Source organism: Dunckerocampus dactyliophorus, chromosome 15, assembly GCF_027744805.1.
Source record: "Dunckerocampus dactyliophorus isolate RoL2022-P2 chromosome 15, RoL_Ddac_1.1, whole genome shotgun sequence".
In the NCBI taxonomy this organism is placed as follows: Eukaryota; Metazoa; Chordata; class Actinopteri; order Syngnathiformes; family Syngnathidae; genus Dunckerocampus; species Dunckerocampus dactyliophorus.
The window spans coordinates 27,369,737-27,390,013 of record NC_072833.1 but is presented as its reverse complement, the minus strand read 5'-3'; the positions used below and the strand labels follow the sequence as shown (position 1 = coordinate 27,390,013).

Sequence of the window (20,277 nt, the reverse complement as noted above, 5' to 3'; positions counted from 1 at the left end):
TCCGGGCGATGTCGGCCATCTTTCACTTTGCTGTCATGCTGCGTTCAAGGCTGCAGCTTAAAACATAAAAACATGGCCGACATCACGTTTCCCTAGATAGATGCTATCAACCTCCGCTACCTCAGCCCTGCTTTCACTGGCCCCTGACACGTTCTAAAAACAGCATTTAACGAGGACTAAAAAAAAAACTACAGCAAAAATGGTCAAATCTGCAGTCATTTCACAAGAATAACACCAAAAAATTACAAGAAAAAAATGAACAAGAAAACGTTTTCCTTTTGGAATATTATACAATAAAATAATGACATTTTAGCCGCATAAAGTGGAAATATTTTTCAAAAGTATGACAAACAAAACAGAATAAAGTTTTGGAACATTAGCTTAGGGAAAAAAAATCTAAATATTATTGGATAAAGACATAATATTAAGAAAAGAACATTTACTAAGATTATTGAAGAAGAAAGCTGAAATGTTTGGGGGGGGACAGCAGAAATGCAAAAATCAGCAGTAATTTGACAAAAACAAAATATTAAGAGAATAATGTAATGTTATTATTTTATATAATTATTTTAGCTGCTAACATTTTTCTCTTTTTTATTTCATATTCCCACTTTATGCTGCATTTGTAATTGTTGCATTTACATAGCTGTGTTTTGTACAAGTGGTCATTTACGGCCGCTAAATTGTTTTATTTTGAAGAGACGTATGCAGGAAGTGCCATTCCGCTGCTACGTAATTGTTTCTCACTTCACTAAGAAGAAAAGCCTGACTTTGGAGCCACGTGCGCTGCTGTCTGATTCCTTTCATTTAGCATGAAGCCAACGAGGGCAACGGCTTTATTTTCGGTCTATTTTGACAATTTGTTGAATTTCTAGATCTTGTTTTGCGAACACGGTCGCGTGTATTCTACTTAGCTGTCCGGGGGAATTGCAAGAAAGCCACTTGCCTGTAAATGCTTGGAAGGAGTTTGAATGTTCAACAAAAATCCAATGAGTTGGTGGAAAGGGTATAAAATGGGAATAAGGTCGCAATGTTACAGAAAGACGATCGAGAAGAAAATTGGAATGTTTTTAAAAATGGGAAAAATGATAGGAGTTGATATTGAAAATGTTTTTTGTTTTTTTAACGAAGCTGACATGAAATATGAGTAACTTATTTCGTTATTTCACTATTTTTACTTTACTAAATACAAAAGTGATGAGGTGTCAGGTGGCAGCTTGTGTGCCCCTTGGCATGAGTGATAGAGGGGGTGAGCTTGAAGGACCAACGAGGCAACTGAAGGGAGATCATGAAAAGTTTTATTCAATGCGACAAAACACATCAGCCCTCTTTTGTACGCGTGCTGCCGTCTAAAAGCTAAAGCAAAAGCCTCGAACGAAGCAACCTTGTGATGCCTTCAAAGTCCCCTGCAGAGCCATGGACATACAGTACATGGAGTACATAAGAGCATGGACAATTGATCAGCACATTGATTATTATTCATGTCAACGTCTTCAACTCCATTTTCATTCACGCTTCTTATGTACAAAATATTTACATTCCATCCTAACCCTCCCCCAACGCCCCTTAAGGTGCCGAGCACACGCACACACGCACGTGGGTCCAGCGAGGCGGCGTGGAAGGTTCTACCTGGTCAGCTGCCCCACCACTTTGAGCAGAGTTTTGTTTTCTTGTTTCAGTTGCTCGTTCTCATCTTCGATGTCGTCCAGGTCCTGCAAGCACACGCGCTCCTTTAGCCGTTTCCTCCATTTCCAGTATTAAACATGATCAAACCTGTCATTGCTTCTTCCCTGCATGTCCGTGAGGCACGACCGAGGTGCTTGCTTGTGTGAGGAGGAGCCCGACTCACCCTGTTGAGAAGGTGGATCTCCTCCTTGAGCTTGTCGATGAGGTGGTCTTTGTCCTGGTGGGCCTTCAGCAGCCTGGCTGTCTCCTGGCGCTCTCTCGACAACTCCTGGGGGACAAAAAAACCCTTTATTTTTATTTTCATGCTTGAAACAAGGACATCTTCCTCCCGAGGAGCTTCTGTTTCCAGGGCAACCAATGCTTGAAAGAAAAAGACCTCTGTGAATGATGATGATGATGAAAAGGGGTGTGAGGGGTGTCCAACATGTCCATTTTGAAGTTTATTTATTGGCATATTTCAAAATCAGCTCTTGGTGTTTTCTATGAGCTAGCGTAGCGTAGACGTTCTTTCATGTATCAAAGTGCTAACATGTATTTCTTCCACTTTATGATCAGGAGCCACTTTCTGTTCAGTGTCTAGGCGCAGCCAAGGTGTCCAGCGGGTCCAGTTCGGGGGCCTTAGGATCTGGTCTCTGCAATTTGCAGACGACGTGGTCCTGATGGCCTCATGGGGCTGTGACCTCCAGCTTTTACTGGGGGGGTTTGAGCTGAGTGTGAAGCTTCTGGGACGAGACTCAGCACCTCCAAATCCCAGGCCATGGTTCTCAGTGGGAAAAGTGTGGGGTGGGAATGAGGTCCTGCCCCAGGTGGAGGAGCTCAAGTATCCGGGGGGGTCTTGTTCACGAGTGAGGGAAGGTTGCAGTGGGAGGTCGACAGCGCAGCGTCTGCAGTAATGCGGTGGCTGTATCGGACCGTCGCAGTGAAGAGAGAGCTGAGCTGGAAGGCAAACCTTTCAGTTTACCCCCCCATCTAAGTTCCCACCCTCACCTATGGGCATGAGCTTTGGGTCATGACCAAAAGAACAGAGACAATGGCTGAAAGGAGTTTCCTCCGTAGGGTGGCTGGACTCACCCTACAGCAGGGGTCTCAAACTCAATTGACCTGGGGGGTCGCTGGAGTCTGGGTGTGGCTGGGCCGCATAAGGATTTTCATAAGAAAAGCTCTGATAAAAACATTCCAATGTTCTCAAATATCTTGATTTTTTAACACAAAATGAGATGAAAAAAAAATGAAGAATAAGAAAATAAATAAAATGTGTTTGTCTATATCTGCCGTATGATGATGATGGTTTTATGTTTAGACGACTGAAGAAAGCACATGTAGTTGCTGACTAGACAAAACTCATGATTTGTATTCACATTCAAATGTCTGCATTAACAGTTCTTTATGAGAAGTGGAACATGGAGAAAGCATGCATACCTTCTTCCCCAGGGTGACACAAACAGGGAAGAAGGGGGGGGATGGATGGATGCTATCAAGGTGTTTTTTCAGGTGTGGATGGAAAACTTGCTCTACCTTCTCCAGCTCTTCCAACCTCTTCTCCAGACTCCCTGGCGCCACGTCCCGGATGTGGCGGTTGTGGTGATGCCGACTGTTAGCGCCCAGTTCCTCCTCGCTGCACCACACACGCACACGCACACGCACACACACACAGCATGAGTACACCTGCTGCTTGAAAGTGGGTCCGTTGACAGCAAGCATGAATGAAACACTAACCTCACACACTGAAAAGAACTATAAGCAGCAACCCTTTCACGCAAAAAGATATTTACACACAAGGACTCCTCAGGTGGGTGCCGTAATGGCAGCGCATGCGTCATCGTTTGTGGAGCAAGAGCACAAATTGAAGCCGATTTCCCGTTGCTGCGGCTGCTTGGATGTACAAATATTCATTGAAGATGATATCAGTTATCCCGCCACAAACAAATCATAACATTCAACATTGAGCTCATTTTTCAGGAAAAAAGTACCAGGAAAAAATACTGAGTCAAATTCAGGCTGGTTTCTCCGATTATTTTTTTTTAATTGAGGACTTTATATTCTTCAGAAAAAAAGAATAAAGTTGTGTATTTGAGTAAAATAAGTTGGACGTTTGAGAGGAACAATTATACTTTTGAAAAGCAAAAGTTGCACATTCTTTCAGAAAAAAAAATATATTTTTGGTGATAAAGTTGTACATTCAGAAAATAAGTTGTATTTCTGGGAAATAATTTTTCAAGAAAACAAGTTGGATATTTTAAGGAGGAAAGAAGGAATCTCGTAATATTTTTGTCCCAAAAAATGTGTATATATTTGAAAAAAAAATTGTTATACAGTTCACAAAACTATTTTTCAAGAAAAATAGTTGTACACTTTCACCAAAACATTTATTTTTTTCCAAAAAATGTGTATAGAGTATTCCCTCGTGTATGGCGGGGGATAGGTTCCCAAAATAGCCCACAATAAATCAAATCCACCAAGTAGCCAACTTTGTTTGCAATGGTTCTAAATGTTTTAAGGTTGTAAAAACACCTCACCATACACCTTATACACGTTTGTGACTCGTGAGTATTTCACTCATCTGACCGTGCCTCGTCCCCACACCGTTTGGTTGTACCGTAGCGCTGTTGTATCCTTGTTAAAGCATGTTGCTCCTGTCGTCATGTGACATTTATGTCAACCCAACGCATTCTGTGCTACACAGGAAGGCACGGAGGACTGACAACTGACAACGACTGACAACGGTCTACAGTCCCTTAGCCAATCTGGATGCAGAACACAATACATGTTCATACGCTGTAAAAAATATTTCCACAAAACAGCGAGTCCACGAAAGGTGACGCACGGTGTTGTGAGTGAAGGCTGTATTTCCAGAGGCATACTTGGAACTTCTGAGTGAAATAAGTGTGAGACACACCAAGAGAGAACAAAGCGTGTGATTGAAGCATCCTGCAGACACACAAAAAGTGGTCTGAGTGAGACGTCCATGTGTGCATAAAAAGCATCTGGTCTGAAAGTTTATGTGGAACTGTAGAGTTGAGTTGCTAACCATCCAGTCCATTTCCAAGCCTGCTAAGCAGACTGACACGTTGGATGACGTTTAGCTTAGTGAGCAGGAGATGCCAGCATGGAGGAAGAAAAACATCTTATCAAATGCCAAAGCTATCACGATTCCCGACCCCAACCTTTCCAAGTGCACAGATTGCTCGGGGCGCTCCCTGCCAGCGATACCGAGGAGGGCAGAAGCCAGCGAGCGGGGTCAGGATGGCACCCAGTCGAGTCCTGTTCAAAGATGCCATCACAAGCTCCTCCCACCACAAATGCAGGAAAAGAAGGAAATCAACTGCAGATGTCTCACCTCTTGGGGCGCCCACTTCCTGGCCTTGGGGTGTCCTGGAACGACAAAATAAAACACACAATCTGATGTTAGCCTGAATGCTGCATGCACATGCACACGCACGCATGGCCCTGTGTGAAAAAGTGATTGGCCCCCTGTTAAAACATAACTTAACTGAGATGAATTGAGATCTATCATAAAGCCATTTCTAAAGCTTTGGGACTCCAGCCAACCACAGTGAGAGCCATTATCCACAAATGGAACAGTAGTGAACCTTCCCAGGAGTGGTCGACCAACCAAAATGACCCCAAGAGTGCAGCCATGACCCATCCGAGAGGTCACAAAAGACCCCACAAAAACATCCAAAGAACTGCAGGCCTCACTTGCCTCAGTTAAGGTCAGTGTTCATGACTCCACCATAAGAAAGACGCTCGCATCTACGCTCCCATCTCATTGGCTGACGTAACCAGCGCTTCTGTGTTTGTGTGTGATAGACAGGCTTCTCCCTTCAACCTCCTTCGTCTTCGTAGTCCCCCTGAAACTAACTTAAACAATTAAGTTAAGTTACAAATTAAAATTTTGCACACAGCATTATCGTGTAGTGCGTGTGCGTTTGTGAGACCAGCTGACTCTTAGACTCTTTAAGGCTCGTCCTCCTCCTCCTTCCTGCCTCCACTTGCGCTCCTGATCAAGACATCTCGTGAACGGTAGGATTGTTTTTGTTTTTCAGTTTTATTCATTTACAGTAATCTTATTTATTACCTTATTTTATATTGGAATGTTACTCTACTATGTTTATGCTAATGTTTTCTTATAGTTTCCCACCATATTTGGTGGACTTTTAATATTTTGAAGTGCAAAAGGGGTGAGTTTGGGAAGATCTTGGAACGGACTGGGCTATTTACATGTATTTTACGCTTCGTATAACATAGAAACACTATAACATAAAGCTTCTCCGAACGGATTATTTACGTTGTAGGGGCGTCTACTGTACTATGTATGTAGAAGTGTGTATGTATGTACAGTATATAGAAATATGAATGTATATGTAAATAGGAGTACTTATGTATAGAGAAGTACTGTATGTGTATACAGTATGTATGTATGTACCAGTGAACCATCAACAACCCAGAATTCTGACTTTGCTAGTCAAAGATTGTGTATATGACAAGAACACTGGGCTGTTTTAAGGCCATACAGGAAAACCACTGAGTTTGATATCACAGCTGTTTAGATTGGATGCTGCTTTCATTTCAATATATATTGATAGTGATAGTGATATTGTGCAGAGCAGCTCTACTGTATATCCAGTATAAGCTCCTGACACGAGGGAGTGTGCTACATTGATTCTTTTGAGGTTGAACTGAGAGTGCAAACAACAATATGAGGCAAGGTCACGGGGTCAGCTCATTTTCAGAAAGAATGAAACGCTGAGCAGCAACGAGACTAGCAGGACCTCATCAGTGCACACTTTATCCGTCATGCTGGCACTGACAGCTCCAATAAGCTCCGCCTCCATGTAAAAACTCAGACAAATATCAGCAATAGGTCTTAAAGCACCGCCGATGACTTGGTGATGTGCTGCCGACGTGGTTTAGCTTCCCAGCGCTGCAGATATCACACACTCCACCTTTTATGGCCTCCAGTGATGGATGAGGTGTGCTCGCGTTCTTTAGTCCTCACTGCTGCCATGTTCTACGTCAATAAGGGTCCACTCCCACCCCATCAGCCCAACAGGGACCCAGGGAACCATCTGACACCTTTAGCTGCTACCAGGCCATCAAACAGAAGGTGGGCTGGCGCCACATGAAAAGAAGATGATCCCCTGGAATGTTCCGTGAAACGTACTGAGCCGCATACCAGAGGACAGCAAGACGATAACCAAGACCAGATGCCTGCACGAGCACCATCCATCACGACCCACCTGCCGTCCTTCTCCACGCCGCGAGTCCACGCATGGACGGACAGAGTACACGCATTCAGTAAGCTACAGTAGTACTGTACTGAGAGGAGCTCCGTGTTAGGCCTCTTGTGGAGTCGGACCAAGGACAGCGGTCTCTAGTAGGACAAGATGGACGGCCGAGCGGCAGACTGGAGGGAGAGGAGCATCATGGCTCCTCAATAAAGCAGAAAGACTTTGAAGGCAGCGCCTTTTGGAGCTTGCTTTTGAAAGGTACAGCACGGTCCTTTGCAGAACACATGGCATGAAAGCACGGCTTACCACAGCAATATTTATACGGCTGTACTCGTGCACGCAGCATGCAGCTTTGGAATTTCTTTCAAGTTTTAGACTCACTTTTCACTGATGTTGTACGTGTCTAATACAGCACCCCAATAAAAGAAAAGAATAGAAGACCACACAGTAGATCTATTGTGCCATTCCAGGGCCACCAGCAAATGGCAACACCCCCGAAACTCTCCTGCTAGCTCCTCTTGTTTTGGATCAACATTTGCAATAAAAGTGACTGTTGTTATTAGATTAGATTCGGTTGCAGAACGTTCCCCGTCTATCTGGACACAACCCAGGTTTGATCCCTAAATATGCCTCACCCACTTACTACCTCATTCAGTACCAAAGACATACTGTATTTAGACGCGTTTATAAACCCCAATGCCGAGCCCAAAGATCTTTGGCGTTTTTTTGCGCAAGAGGCAAATCTTTTCACTAAAAGCTTCTTTTCTCCCTTTTTTAGTCAGGAACTGATATTTCCCTGAAACTTACCTATGTTCTACTGCTCATTACTAAAGAATGCAAAAAGGTAGAAACAACCTATTTTTTCTGATGAAAGAGGGGAGTGTAATCTTTCTTTTGGTAGGTTCCATGTTTATATACCATACAACACAATGTTCTGTGTGTCTTGAAAGATCAGTCCAAATCATCTAAAACGGCCGCTACCGAAGGGACTTTCGTTTGAAAAATGGCTGCGATTAAACGAGTGTAACGCATTTCCAGAATAAAATGTATAGCTGCTCACCGCTAATCAATGCAAATGGGAGTCACGGTGCAGCCTTTAGCCTGGTCGCCAGGCTAGCTGTCATTCCATCTTATATTACTTCTTATAATAATACTATAATACTTCTAATGCTAATGCTATAATGCTAACATAGCCAAACAAACTAATGAGTCCCACAGCACAGAACTATGGTGCATTCAAGGACCACCAAACAAAGTGTGAAATCTAAAGACTTGATAAAAACGCCTGGTCTTGATGAGGCGCTTGGACAGACGCAGAGCAAAACCCCTTTGGAGTGCAGGCTTCATCGTCATCAGTACCATCTTATTGATTTCATAATAAGCAGCTTCCATCGTGATTCCAAACTTGTAACCCATCCCTTACTCTACAACACCTGAACCATTTTGTATTCACTATGTCACTATGCATTCTTTGTGTATCTTGCTTGCTGCTGTAACAGGTGAATTTCCCTGCTGTGGGATTAATAAAGTACTACTACTACTACTACTACTACTACTACTACTACTACTACTACTACTACTACTACTACTACTTGGCTTTGGTATAATTCCTGCTACAAGCTGCTTTAGAGCGTTGTGGACCTCATCTAGTGGTCCCGTCCCGTCCTACCGTGACGAGGCCTGTAGCCGGATCAGCCGTCATGGCCTCATTCTGGAAGGTGTTGGCCAGGACCAGCTGCTCCTCCTCCTCCCGCCCGTCCTTCTCCCTGCCATCATCATCATCCAGTTCATCCAGGCTCTGGCAGGAGATAAAAGAGGAGAGATGATGATGATGATGATGATGATGATGATGATGATGCAACGCAAACAGGAAGTGGGTGGCTGGTGCACCTAAACAGCCTGGAGATGATTGTACGGAGCAACGATATAGATGGACATCTGCAATGCTTCTAAGACCCTGAGGAGATACCTTTTGGAAGGACATTCTGACCACCTGGACGTCCCTTGAAAGGTACCAATGTGGATTGTGGTTTGGTTCTGCATAAAGGATGCTCATTTTGCAAGGGCTTTCCTGCCAAAGGCTTCATCAATGGTCCTCAGGGAGGACGCCTGCTCCTTCTCTCTCACAGCCTCTGAAACTTCAACCTCCTCCATGCTTTCTGCAGCAGAGATACCAGAGCTGTTTGCACAGCCACTAACCACTCAGCTTCCATAAAGTCAACCCAAATGGGAAAGAAGTGGAACCATATAAGGGATGTTTTTGCTAATGATGTCATCCCTGTGCTTTTTGCTAGCAGGATGATTGAGTGCTGCTTCTGTGTATGAAGTTACACAAGAAGTCTTTTTTCCTAATGATCCTCGACTTTAGAGCTAAAAAGCGCTTCCTGTTTACAAAAGGACCAAGTGTCACAGCCTCACTCGAGTGGTTTTCAACAAAGTCTCAGAGCTCCCACAACAGTCCAAAACCTGGTCTTGATGCTGGAATGTAGTTTGAGTAGGCCCTTTAACTGGACTTTATTGCAGCAAGGACGTGGAAAAACACCAGCAAACAGGAAACAGCTGACAGAGATGCAATGCAACGCATCAAACACACATACCGTATCACCATAGCAACTAAATAAACCCTCATTACAAAGCATGCACGGGTGTGCCCCCCAGCTCCTTCTGAGCCAGTGGTTCTCAATTATTTTCTGTCATACCCCACTGGGGGACAGATGTTTTCACGCCCCCCGATTTGAAATACTATTGAGAAACTGCTAATATCTATTTATTTATATGTACTGTGCAGACTGAACTCAAAACTGAAACCAGCGAAATGAAACAAAATGGCAAGCGCATTCAAGAGTCAAACTGCATGCAGAGTACCACAAATTCATACATGTTGGCAGGTCTGCAGTAAAACTAAAAGTCCTCAGTCTGCCAACCCCCCCGCCCCACTATTAGAGAAGCAGTGATCAAACCAGAGTCAAGGTGAAGCATTCAGTCCCAAGAGAAAACAGGCAGAACAAAATAAAAGCACAGAACTACAAATAATGGCGGTAAGAGAGAAAACCCATAGAAAACATCCAGACTAGACATCCGAGCTGTTTTGTGTGTCTGTAGCTTTAAAGCTAATGAGCTGTGTTTGTCCGTGCGTATCCATGTTTGACATTTATAACTAGCCCTGTCACGATAACCAATTTTGCTGGTGGTGGATAATTAACTGCTACAAGTTATTGTCGATAATCAATATTACCTGCAACATTTTGAGACCATTTTCTTCATTATTGTCATGAGGTGTAATTCACATTTGAACCACTAGAGGGTACTCAGGTGTAGTGTACCTGTTAGCTTGACAAAGACTGCCAGTATGTTCGGTGTTTAAAATGTATACCATATAACTGTATTGAATGGTTGCATTTCTTTTGCAATGTCCCGAGTGACACTGAGCGTGCGACATTTTGCACCGTTTTGTTTACATTTACTTTGCAGACCAAACACCTCAGTGAGTGTTGACTGTTGGGACAAAGGCTCCGCTGCCCGAGGCACCTGCATGCTCCGTTCATTCCACTGTAGAAGCAACATGCACAGAGACATGCACAGTGAAGCCTCTTGTCATCAAGCCTGTGTGGCACAGAGAGACGAGCAGATGACACGCACGGTTACACACACGCGTACGCGCACATGTCCATTTACCCAGGCAAGCTCATTATCGAGCTGTTTTTTGTTATTGTTTGATTCATCAATTTATTGATCATCGTGACAGGCCTACGTATACAATGCTGCACTGGTCCAACGTAAAAGAGGCCACACATCACAGACATAGTTGGACAGGAGGACACAAACGTTAGCAACACCAGTATAGCTATCTGATGCTACAGCGCTAACCTCACACTCACATTTCAACAGTAACGCCACGCTAGGTCAGCCCACCATCGCTCTCACAACCCCTCCATCTGCAGCTGACTGATGGACAGTTGGCAGAGCTTTATTTTACGATGTGTAGCGAAACCTGCTGAAGGGTTTTCCTAAACAGATTCAAGGGCAGGCGTGTCAAAAGTGCGGCTCGTGGGCCATTTGTGGCCTGTGGCACATTGTACAAATACAATTAAACCCCAAAAAAAGAAAAATTGTACAAAAAGGCAAAATGTAAAGAGAAGATGGAATGTTGATACGAATGACAACACTAAGCTTTGTCTTTAAATATACAGGTAAAGCTTTTTTTGGCCTTTCTACAAAATGTTGAAATCCATAAAAATATCAGTGTCCCCCCCATCCTTTGATTATTCAGTATGACGCACTCTGTGGAAGAGTTTGCACACGGGTGTTGTAGGGAGGATGATGGCTGGATGATGGTGTTGTGTAGAAGAGCATTAAAAGTCACGCTGGCATAAGGGGGGCATAAGGGCATCTTTTAAGTTGGATTCTTCTGCAGGTCATGTTGTTGTTGAGCTCATCCAGGGGGAGGTGTCCCAGAACCAACACGCAAGAGTCCCAAAGCAAGAACTATTTGAAGACTTCCCACCAGCGCTCTTATCAAGTAAGAACCACATCCGCTTTCAATAATCTGTTGCAGCTTTTGTGTTACGCAACACTTGTATAGCTGAAGGTTCTCATGGCAGCGGGCTTGTCTTGGCCACAGCTTCATCCAGTCTCCTTGCAGCAGCAGTGGCTACAGTGGTCAGCCTTGGCTCCTCCATGGTCAAGATGGTTTTAACATCTGCGTGTCAACCACAGACCAGGATGGACCCCTGAAGCCTGCTAGCACATTCCCTCATCCCTCCACGTCCCAGGATGGAAGATTTCCTGGAAAGTGTGTTTTGTCTAACCTCTAATCTTCTTTTCACCGTCATGTGCACTCCTTCCTTCCTGTCACCATGTTTTCCGCACCAGGTGGCACACAAGTGCTTATTTACCCTCAGGCTTTTTCACGCAACCTCTCAGCATCATGGTGGGCGAGGAAGGAGTTGAACAAGACGATAAAAGTGGCAAATATCCCGCCGCTCTCTCAAGTCCAACTTTGTCTCGTGTTCCACTTCTTTCATGCAATTTGAATGCAGTCCTGGCCTTTTGTGTGCGTGCTGACAAGCATGGACCTTTCTAGGATATTTCACCATTCTTTCTACATTTCAGAATTCACACGCAATTTCTACCGACTCGCTACATCTACACTAGTTTGGAATCAAGGTGTCTTCTTGTGGTAATAATAGCTTCACCTGCTTCTTTTCACATCTAGCTTTGCCAGAGATGCCAACATTTGGTGTTTGCAATCTGGTGCACTGCGCTCCCAGCTCCAATGTGAACGCTACACGGATCAAAGACACGGGCCAGCGTTAAGATGACAGCACAGAGTGGGTGCTCTGGTTTCCAGAGCACCCCCTCTATACCACTGTGTTCAGGGAACATTAAGTATTTGGGTATTAACATTTCCTCCAACCTGTCAGACCTGATCCGCTTGAATTATACTCCACTATAAGAAGTCAATAGAGGATGATCTTGCACGTTGGAGAACCTTGCCCATCTCACTTACAGGCAGAGTATCCACCGTGAAAATGATGATTTTACCAAAGGTTAATTATCTATTTTCCATGATCCCCACCAAACCATCTATAATTTGGTTCAAGTCATTAGATTCATATATAAATAAATTTCTTTGGAAAAATAAGCCAGCACGAATAAGTCTCAAAACGTTACAAAAATCTAAAGAATATGGGAGCTTAGAACTCCCAAACTTCCCCAACTACTTCCTTGCAAACAGGTTACAGTATATCTTAAAATGGATCAAACCTAACCCATTGGATTATTTATGGCTAGACATAGAACAATCACTTAGCCATGAAATCCCAATTTGTAACCTGTCCATTAGCCAAATCCTCCCGGAAAAATAATTGTTTTGAAAGTATAAATATAAGCACCACTCTGACAGCTTGGTGGGAATTTCTAAAAATAACAAAATTCTCGCTCACTCCTTGCCAATACACTCCCGTCTGGAATAATCCTGACATCTTGCTTAAAAAGAAACCATTACATTTCCCAACATGGCACGAAAAAGGAATAAATTGTATGAAAAATATAATTATAGGAAACAACTTTATCTCATTTAACGACCTTGTTACACAGTATGGAATAAATCATAACAAATTTCTTGAATACATACAAATTAAATCTATAATTAAAGCAAGTTTCAGGACTATATCATGGGAAAGTAATTCCACTATTGACCAATTTTTAAAAATATCTGCCCCTAAAACATTATCTAAATGATATGTTCTACTTTCAAAAAATGACAACACAATCGGAGTACCAATCTCCAAATGGAGCTCAGATTTATCTACAAGCTGTGACCCTGAATTCTGGAAGCAAATATGTCTTAATGCTTCCCGGTTAATCAATAATCCCAACCTACATCTGATTCAGTTTAAAATCCTTCATAGAGTACACTACACAGGACATAGAATGTTTAGAATGGGCTTAACTGACTCTAACATCTGTACACACTGCTCAGACCATAGAATAGATGACTACTTACACTCCATGTGGACCTGTGCTCCCATTAACAATTTTTGGCGCGGAGTGTGTGAGTACCTATCTTTGGCACTTGGGTTCTCCATTCCTACCTCTCCTTTACTATGCCTGCTGGGCGATCTCTCCACAATTGATGTAGAAACAAATCAAACACAGCTTCTCATCACTGCATTAAGCATCGCCAAGAAAACCATTCTCATCAATTGGAAATCAAGGAAGAAACTGAACATAGCTCTTTACAAAAATCTTTTGTTAGATCATATAGCTATGGAGAGAATGTCTGCTGAATCTAAGGAACAAATGTCAGAATTTCAGTCTATATGGGCACCGATAATTAATTCCCTGACCTGACTCTCGGAGGGGTGAGGGCGTCTGTCTCTGCCCCTGGGGGTCTCATTCATCTGGCATGGGGTGTGGTCCTGGTCACTGGGTGGCCCTGGTACCTCGGGGGCGGGCGGGGGCGGGCTTGGTGTCCCGGGTCTTCTTTGCTGGGCTGCCTGCCTGGGGGGGCTGGTGGGTGGGGAGGGGTCCGGGTCGGGTGATGGGGCGGGGGCGGGGGGGCCGTCCAGGGGGCAGCGTAGGTTGACCTCCGGGGTGGTGGGTGGGCGGGGTGCTGCATCCTGCGGGTGCCGGGCGCCTACTGCTGCTGGGGGGGGGCCCCGTGTGCGGCTGGTGGCGCTGGCTCTCCCTCGCCTCTTTTGCCTCTGGCGGTGGGACGGGGTCTGCCCTGGGCCCTCCTGCTCGGATGCCGTGTGGGGTCGTCCGGTGTGGGGTGTGGGGGCCGGCCTCTCCCCCTGGTGGGGGCGCTATTATTTTATTTTATTTTACCGATTTATGTGTGTGGTGTATGTGTGACAGGTGGGAGCTGTTTGTTGTCCTCCGGCACCTGTGGCTGTCCCCCAGGTGACTGGGGACGCGGAGGTGGGGGTCGCGGATGTGCGGTTTGGGCTCGGTGTGGGGGGTGCGTGGTGCTGCGGGTGGCCCGTGTGCCGCCGCGGGGGCTTGTGGTTGCTGCGCTGCGGCGGCTGCTGGGGCGCCGGGCCGGCTGGTGGGTTGGGGCTTGGTCATGCTTGCGGGTACTGTGGGCCTGGGTGGCGGGTGCCCTGGGGCTGGGTCCACTGGGGGGGGTTGTCCTCTGCCGGGCGCTTGGGCGTTTGTCGCCGTTGCGCTTTGTGCTCTGCTGGGCTGCTGTCTGTGTCCTCGCCTCCCCCGGTCTGTCTGCGGGCTTGTCGGGGGTGGCGCTTCCGGCGTGGGCGGGCTTCTTTCCGGTTGTGGGGGTGTCTCTGGGCCTGTCAGTTTGTGGCCCCCGTTACTCGTCTGCCTTTGTGGGGTGTGATCTCTCGCTGGTCTCAGGGGTTGCCAGTCCTCCGGCCCGCCGGTGCCCTGTCCTTGGCGCCCCTGTGGGCCTGGTGGCCTTCTGGCGGCGGGGGCTCGGCCTGGCTATTAGGGGCGGGGCTCTCTGGGAGGTGGAAGGTGGCCCCTTTCCTTTCATGCATTCTCAGTGACAATTACACACCCACACATTCTTGCACCTTTATATATATGAAGTCTTCCTCACTTACAGAGATACCTGTACACACGTACATATGCACACTCACAGTACATACGTACTTCCCCACATTAACAAGCATCAAATAACATCAATAACAAGCATCAAAGTCAAATAAATTCTGTATAACAGGGGAAGTGTATATCACACTTCTCCCTGGCAGAGTAAACCTGTTGAGCACTTGACGGCATTTAGATCTACAATTCTATCTGCTTTAAAGGCTGGACAGGACAGGGGGTAAAAAAAAAAAAAAAAAGATGACAGCACAGAGCAAACACGAGAGAAAATGCACTGTAAATGCCGATCTTTAAAGGCTCCCTGACATGATTCATCAACTTTGCTTCAATATGTTATACGTTGTTTGGAATTATGTTCCACATTCTTCCATTTTTGAAAGTGAACGGTAAATTTATAGTTGATGGCGCCCGCCGTGATGAACTAGCTCTCACAGCTCAGCCTCATTTCCGGTAGCGACGTCATCGGGGTGACCCCTCTCAGCTAAAGCACAATAAACAAACCCTTGTTGAGGTAGATGGTGGACTCGGTCCAGTATATTTTTCATCCAAATAGTAGTCATGCCAAAAATGTTGTGTTGCTGCTGGATGTTCATAGTCCCCCAGTGATAGTGTAACAGGAAGCTTTTAGACAATGGACAAAGCAAGTGCAGAGACCGAGAGACAGATGGACGCCCACCTTGAATTCTGTTCTTTGCAGTGATCATGTCACTGACGGGCCGCACGGTGGTCTAGTGGTTAGCATGTTGGCCAACACAGGAACAGCTTGGAGATCGGGAAGATCTGGGTTCGATTCTCCCCTGGGCATTTCTGTGTGGAGTTTGCATGTCCTCCCCGTGTGCATGTGGGTTTTCCTCCCACATTCCAAAAGGTGAGGTTAATTGACGACTCTAAATTGTCCATAGGTATGAATGTGAGCGTGAATGGTTGTTGTCTATATGTGCTATTGTACTATTGGCTGGCAACCAGTCCAGGGTGTACCCCGCCTGTCGCCCGAAGTCAGCTGGGATAGGCTCCAGCATGCCCCCGCGACCCTGATGAGGAAGAAGCGGTATAGAAAATGGATGGATGGATGGATGTCACTGATGACTGTTATGAAGGCCCACCCTGACAAGAAACATTTGGCTTGAAGTACGCTATAAACACATTTTGAACAAAGATGCTATTCCACCGGTACACAGGAAAAAAAAGAACGATGTCAAAGTTACCACAGAACAGAGTAAGTCATGTCTCGTTTGCATAACGTCTTCTAAACACTATTACATGATAGCGACAAGGCTGCAAAGCATTATACTTGTTACATTGACATCTTTTCACAGCCATGGGTTTAATGTGCCATCCTTTGCCCAAAGTCAGCTGGGATAGGCTCCAGCATACCCCCGTGACCCTAGAGAGGACAAGCAGCATAGAAAATGGATGGAGGATTGTTTACTGTGGGAGGCAGGGGTGGTAGTAGAGATACTTAGATATCCCTCCTGTCAAAATGTGATGGCGTCATATAAATTTAATCATAAAAAATAATCGACAGAAACCAACTGTCAAAATATGATTGATGACTTGACACATCTGATGACATTTTGGAGGGGCGTGGTGAGGGGGTGGGGGAAAGGGAAGAGGCGTGACTTTGTTATTTACATTAGAATGTGGCTATTATTCTAGAGGGGGGTTGATGGGCATGGTTAAGGTGGTGAGGGGGTGTGGAAATATATGAGATGTCTTATATAACGAGGAGTGTTTGAGTCAGACTATGAGGGACTGCTGGAGAAAAAAAAATGGCGGTGTTCAGGAAAAAGAGTCTGCATCTTGACGGGGGATGCCTGGTGGTTAGTGAGTTTAGAGGTATGGGAGTAGTTCCCTTTGTGGATCTATACAGTCATGAATATATGGAACCAGAGGTTACGCAGCTAAGAATTTATTCTACTGAATTTGAAAAACTGAAGAGCTCCATTCAAGATTTCATCGATTACATGAAGCATGTGCACGATGAAGTGGAAGTAGGACTTACAAGAATGCCGCCAAGTGTAGCGGTGAGAACGGATTCGCTACTGCGTGAAGGGGAGGGATCTTTTTTCGTCAATTGTTCGAGATAACACATCTGGCTGCTGGTGAGATATGGCTCCTCTGATGCTAATAGTGTCAGACCAAGAACTGTTATGGAGAAAGAGCGGAATTTCCCAATTCACCTGGCGTTCAAGGTGGAAGACTTCCCAAAGCTGGGTGATCTCTTGAAAGAAATGAGTTTGTTTTTCACTCAAGATAGTGTGAAGCGGAGGCATGACCTGCTGGAGAAGAGGTTAACCACTCGAGCTGAAGGCGCTGTTGGAAGACAGAGGATGACTACTGTTAAAAGGCTGATAAATCTGAACCCCGTTTTTGACAGAGAACTGGAGGTTGATGGACTGGCCGGGAGAGGGTATTTTTCTGAATTAGAGACTGATTCTGCGTAATTCTATCACGAATGCGGGTCTCCGCCGTCTACAAAGACCTCCCAGTCCCGCCTCTCAGACCCCTTCCACCAGAACCCTCCTACCAGACCCGCCTCCCACTAGGCCCTCCATCTACAAGACACGCCTCTCAGACCCGCCTACCAGACACACCCACTAGTTTTAAAATATAAATACAGAAGAAGTGGGAATAGAGAAAGTACTTTACTTCATCATGGCTGATTTTTCCTCAGACAACGCTCTGGTCTCTCTTGCTGGAAACAACGTCAGCAGCAGCAGCACCAGCTGCAGCAGCTATGAAATCCGGGATGAAGAGCTTCTCAACTGGCTGTCAAACATTTCTCAGACATCTTCAGGACATGCTGAGATGTATAGGCCACTTTTCCATGGCTATCAGGAGAATGTTTCGACCCTTGTCACGACATGTGAAGCGCAAGAGTACCAGACCGATCCCTACTCGTGCGTGGTGAAGGGGGACATAGCACTCAACCCTGGTTGGGTCACTGGAGGACCCATAGCCAGCCCCGGTTCTCCACACAAGGTGACTGAACGAGAGGTGGCAGAAGGCTCACCGATGTATACAGTCGGTTGTTTTCCCAATCCCTCGACAATGGACAGAGCCATGGCGAGCTACCATGCGGACCTCCATCCTACTGCCCATACTGGGGGGATTATGACAGCGGGGAAGAGCCAGCGCCTGCTCCAGTCTACACCATAGGAGCACACAACGTGGTCCTGACGCCTCCAGACTCACCCGCGCCTCAGTCTCCGATAGCGGTGAGTGGCGGATTTCTAGACACTGTAAAGGCGTGTGTGGCTAGCGCCATACAAGTGGTGGTGTAGAAGCAGATAAAAAAAGACTGTTACGGCTGTGAAGTCGATCACCCTTCTCAACGTCACCATCCCTGTCTCTATCCTCCAGAACCTGGATATTTCAACACTAACTTTAAACTGACATGGGAATTTCTTCCAGCTCTCAAGTATACACTGGAATTACTTGGGTTAGACATACTGGATGCTAGACTGGAAGGAGCAGTGGAGGCTTTTCTTTACGATCTGAAGCCTGAAGAAAACATTCTGGAGAAAGTTGCAGAGATCAGGCGCGCCTACATAGAAGATGACATGGATAGGGAAGATATGCTGGAGCGTTTCTTCGGTTTCTGGAATCCTTAATTCATTAAAATGGGAAATTATTATTTTAAACATCCCCTAAACCAGTTGACAGTTTTCTTTTAAAACATGCAATTGCTAATCGGATCAATGATGCATCGTTATATCTGACAAGCGGGGATGTCGATACAAAAGACTTGGAGTGTTTTGAAAGAGTGATGGCCATTGTGAGGGATAAGGGTCCTTTAGACAACTGGGAGAATCTGGTGTATCTCGGGTCAGACTTAAACAGCGATGGTTTTGAAGCAACATTACAAGGCATTATCGGGAAATTTCTGTGGGTAGTCTCAACTCTAGTTTTATGCACGTCTTGTATACCTATGTAGTCGATGTAGCGGTGTGTAAACTGAAGAATGGAGATCTAGTTGATGTTGATCAGTTGCTAAATGTATTACATGCTTTACATGCTTCATTTTTGAAGAAAAAAAAAGATTTTTAGTTTTTTTGATTTAATATGAAACATGTATTGTAATCACTACACATGTATTGTAATCACAAACCGTGTATTCACTAATCATGTGTGGTAATCAATAAAGTCGAAGTCAATGGCGCCCTACGTGGCAGACGTCTCTGTGACACTCTCCCGTTTTTTTCTATTTTTTGCTATTTTATTGTTCATTTGGGACATTCAACACACTCACGCAGTACATTACAACAGAGAGACACTCTTGAACATCGGCAGGGTTCACCATGAACTTTCATTTAGCCGCTCAGACTTTGCCTTTCTTCTGTGCCGGGAGAACGCAGCAGCCTGCTGGCCTGGTGAGCTGAATACCCGGCGAGCAAAGCATCCAAGGCGGAAACGAGGCAAGCGGGCCGGCCTGCATGCTAGGCTAAAAGCTAGAACGACTAGGCCACCGCTACCACCGCCTGCTGCTAGCCAACGTCCGCTCTCTTGAAAACAAGATGGACGAACTAAGAGCAAGGATTACAGCTCAACGTGAGATCAGGGAATGCTGTGTCCTCACCTTCACAGAAACCTGGCTGACGGAGGATATACCGGACTCGGCGATCCAGTTGGAAACACTTGCTGCTTACCGGGGAGATCGGACTTTAGCGTCTGGTAAACACAGAGGTGGCGGCGTCTGTGTTTACGTAAACAAACGGTGGTGCACAGACGTACAGACGATGGAAAAGCACTGCTCGCAGGACATTGAGCTGCTGATGGTGAAATGCAGACCTTTTTATTTACCTCGTGAGTTTAGCGCTGTGTATTTAACTGCTGTTTACACCCCACCACGAGCTAACACCGCTAACGCACTAGGCCTCCTGCATGACATCATTGATAAACACGAGACCAAACACCCAGACGCTGTATTCATTATATCTGGCGATTTCAACCACTGTAACCTCAGGACTGTTCTCCCCAAATATTACCAGCATGTGAGCTTTCCCACAAGGGAAAATAACATCCTGGACCAAGTCTACAGCAACATGAAAGGTGCTTTGAAGGCTGTTCCAAGACCCCACTTTGGAAAGGCCGACCACATCTCCATATTCCTTTATCCAACATACAGACAACTTCTTAAACAAGCTCCCCCTGTAAGTACAGCAGTTAAAGTGTGGAATGAAGAAACTGATCAAGTACTTCAGGACTGCTTTGGCTGCACAAACTGGGATGTGTTTAAAACTGCAGCGGGGAGGGAAGATTGTACTGTTGATTTGGATGAATATGCTTC

General features: G+C 45.5%; 1 protein-coding gene across 6 annotated transcripts in view; it reads right to left on the bottom strand.

Annotated features, from left to right (window-relative positions):
• pawr (PRKC, apoptosis, WT1, regulator) overlaps positions 1-20,277 on the bottom strand; it is a 44,052-nt gene that overhangs the window by 3,610 nt on the left and 20,165 nt on the right. For 4 of the 6 annotated variants that reach the window (XM_054800699.1, XM_054800700.1, XM_054800702.1 and 1 more), the window contains 5 exons: positions 8,587-8,715; positions 5,024-5,058; positions 3,202-3,301; positions 1,850-1,954; positions 1,630-1,712 (listed from right to left, as the gene is read on the bottom strand). In XM_054800699.1, coding sequence (XP_054656674.1) covers positions 1,630-1,712; positions 1,850-1,954; positions 3,202-3,301; positions 5,024-5,058; positions 8,587-8,715 — 452 coding nt within the window. Of the gene's footprint in view, positions 1-1,276; positions 1,713-1,849; positions 1,955-3,201; positions 3,302-5,023; positions 5,059-8,586; positions 8,716-20,277 lie in introns of those variants that run through there. The other 2 variants (XM_054800703.1, XM_054800704.1) reach the window with 2 other exon arrangements.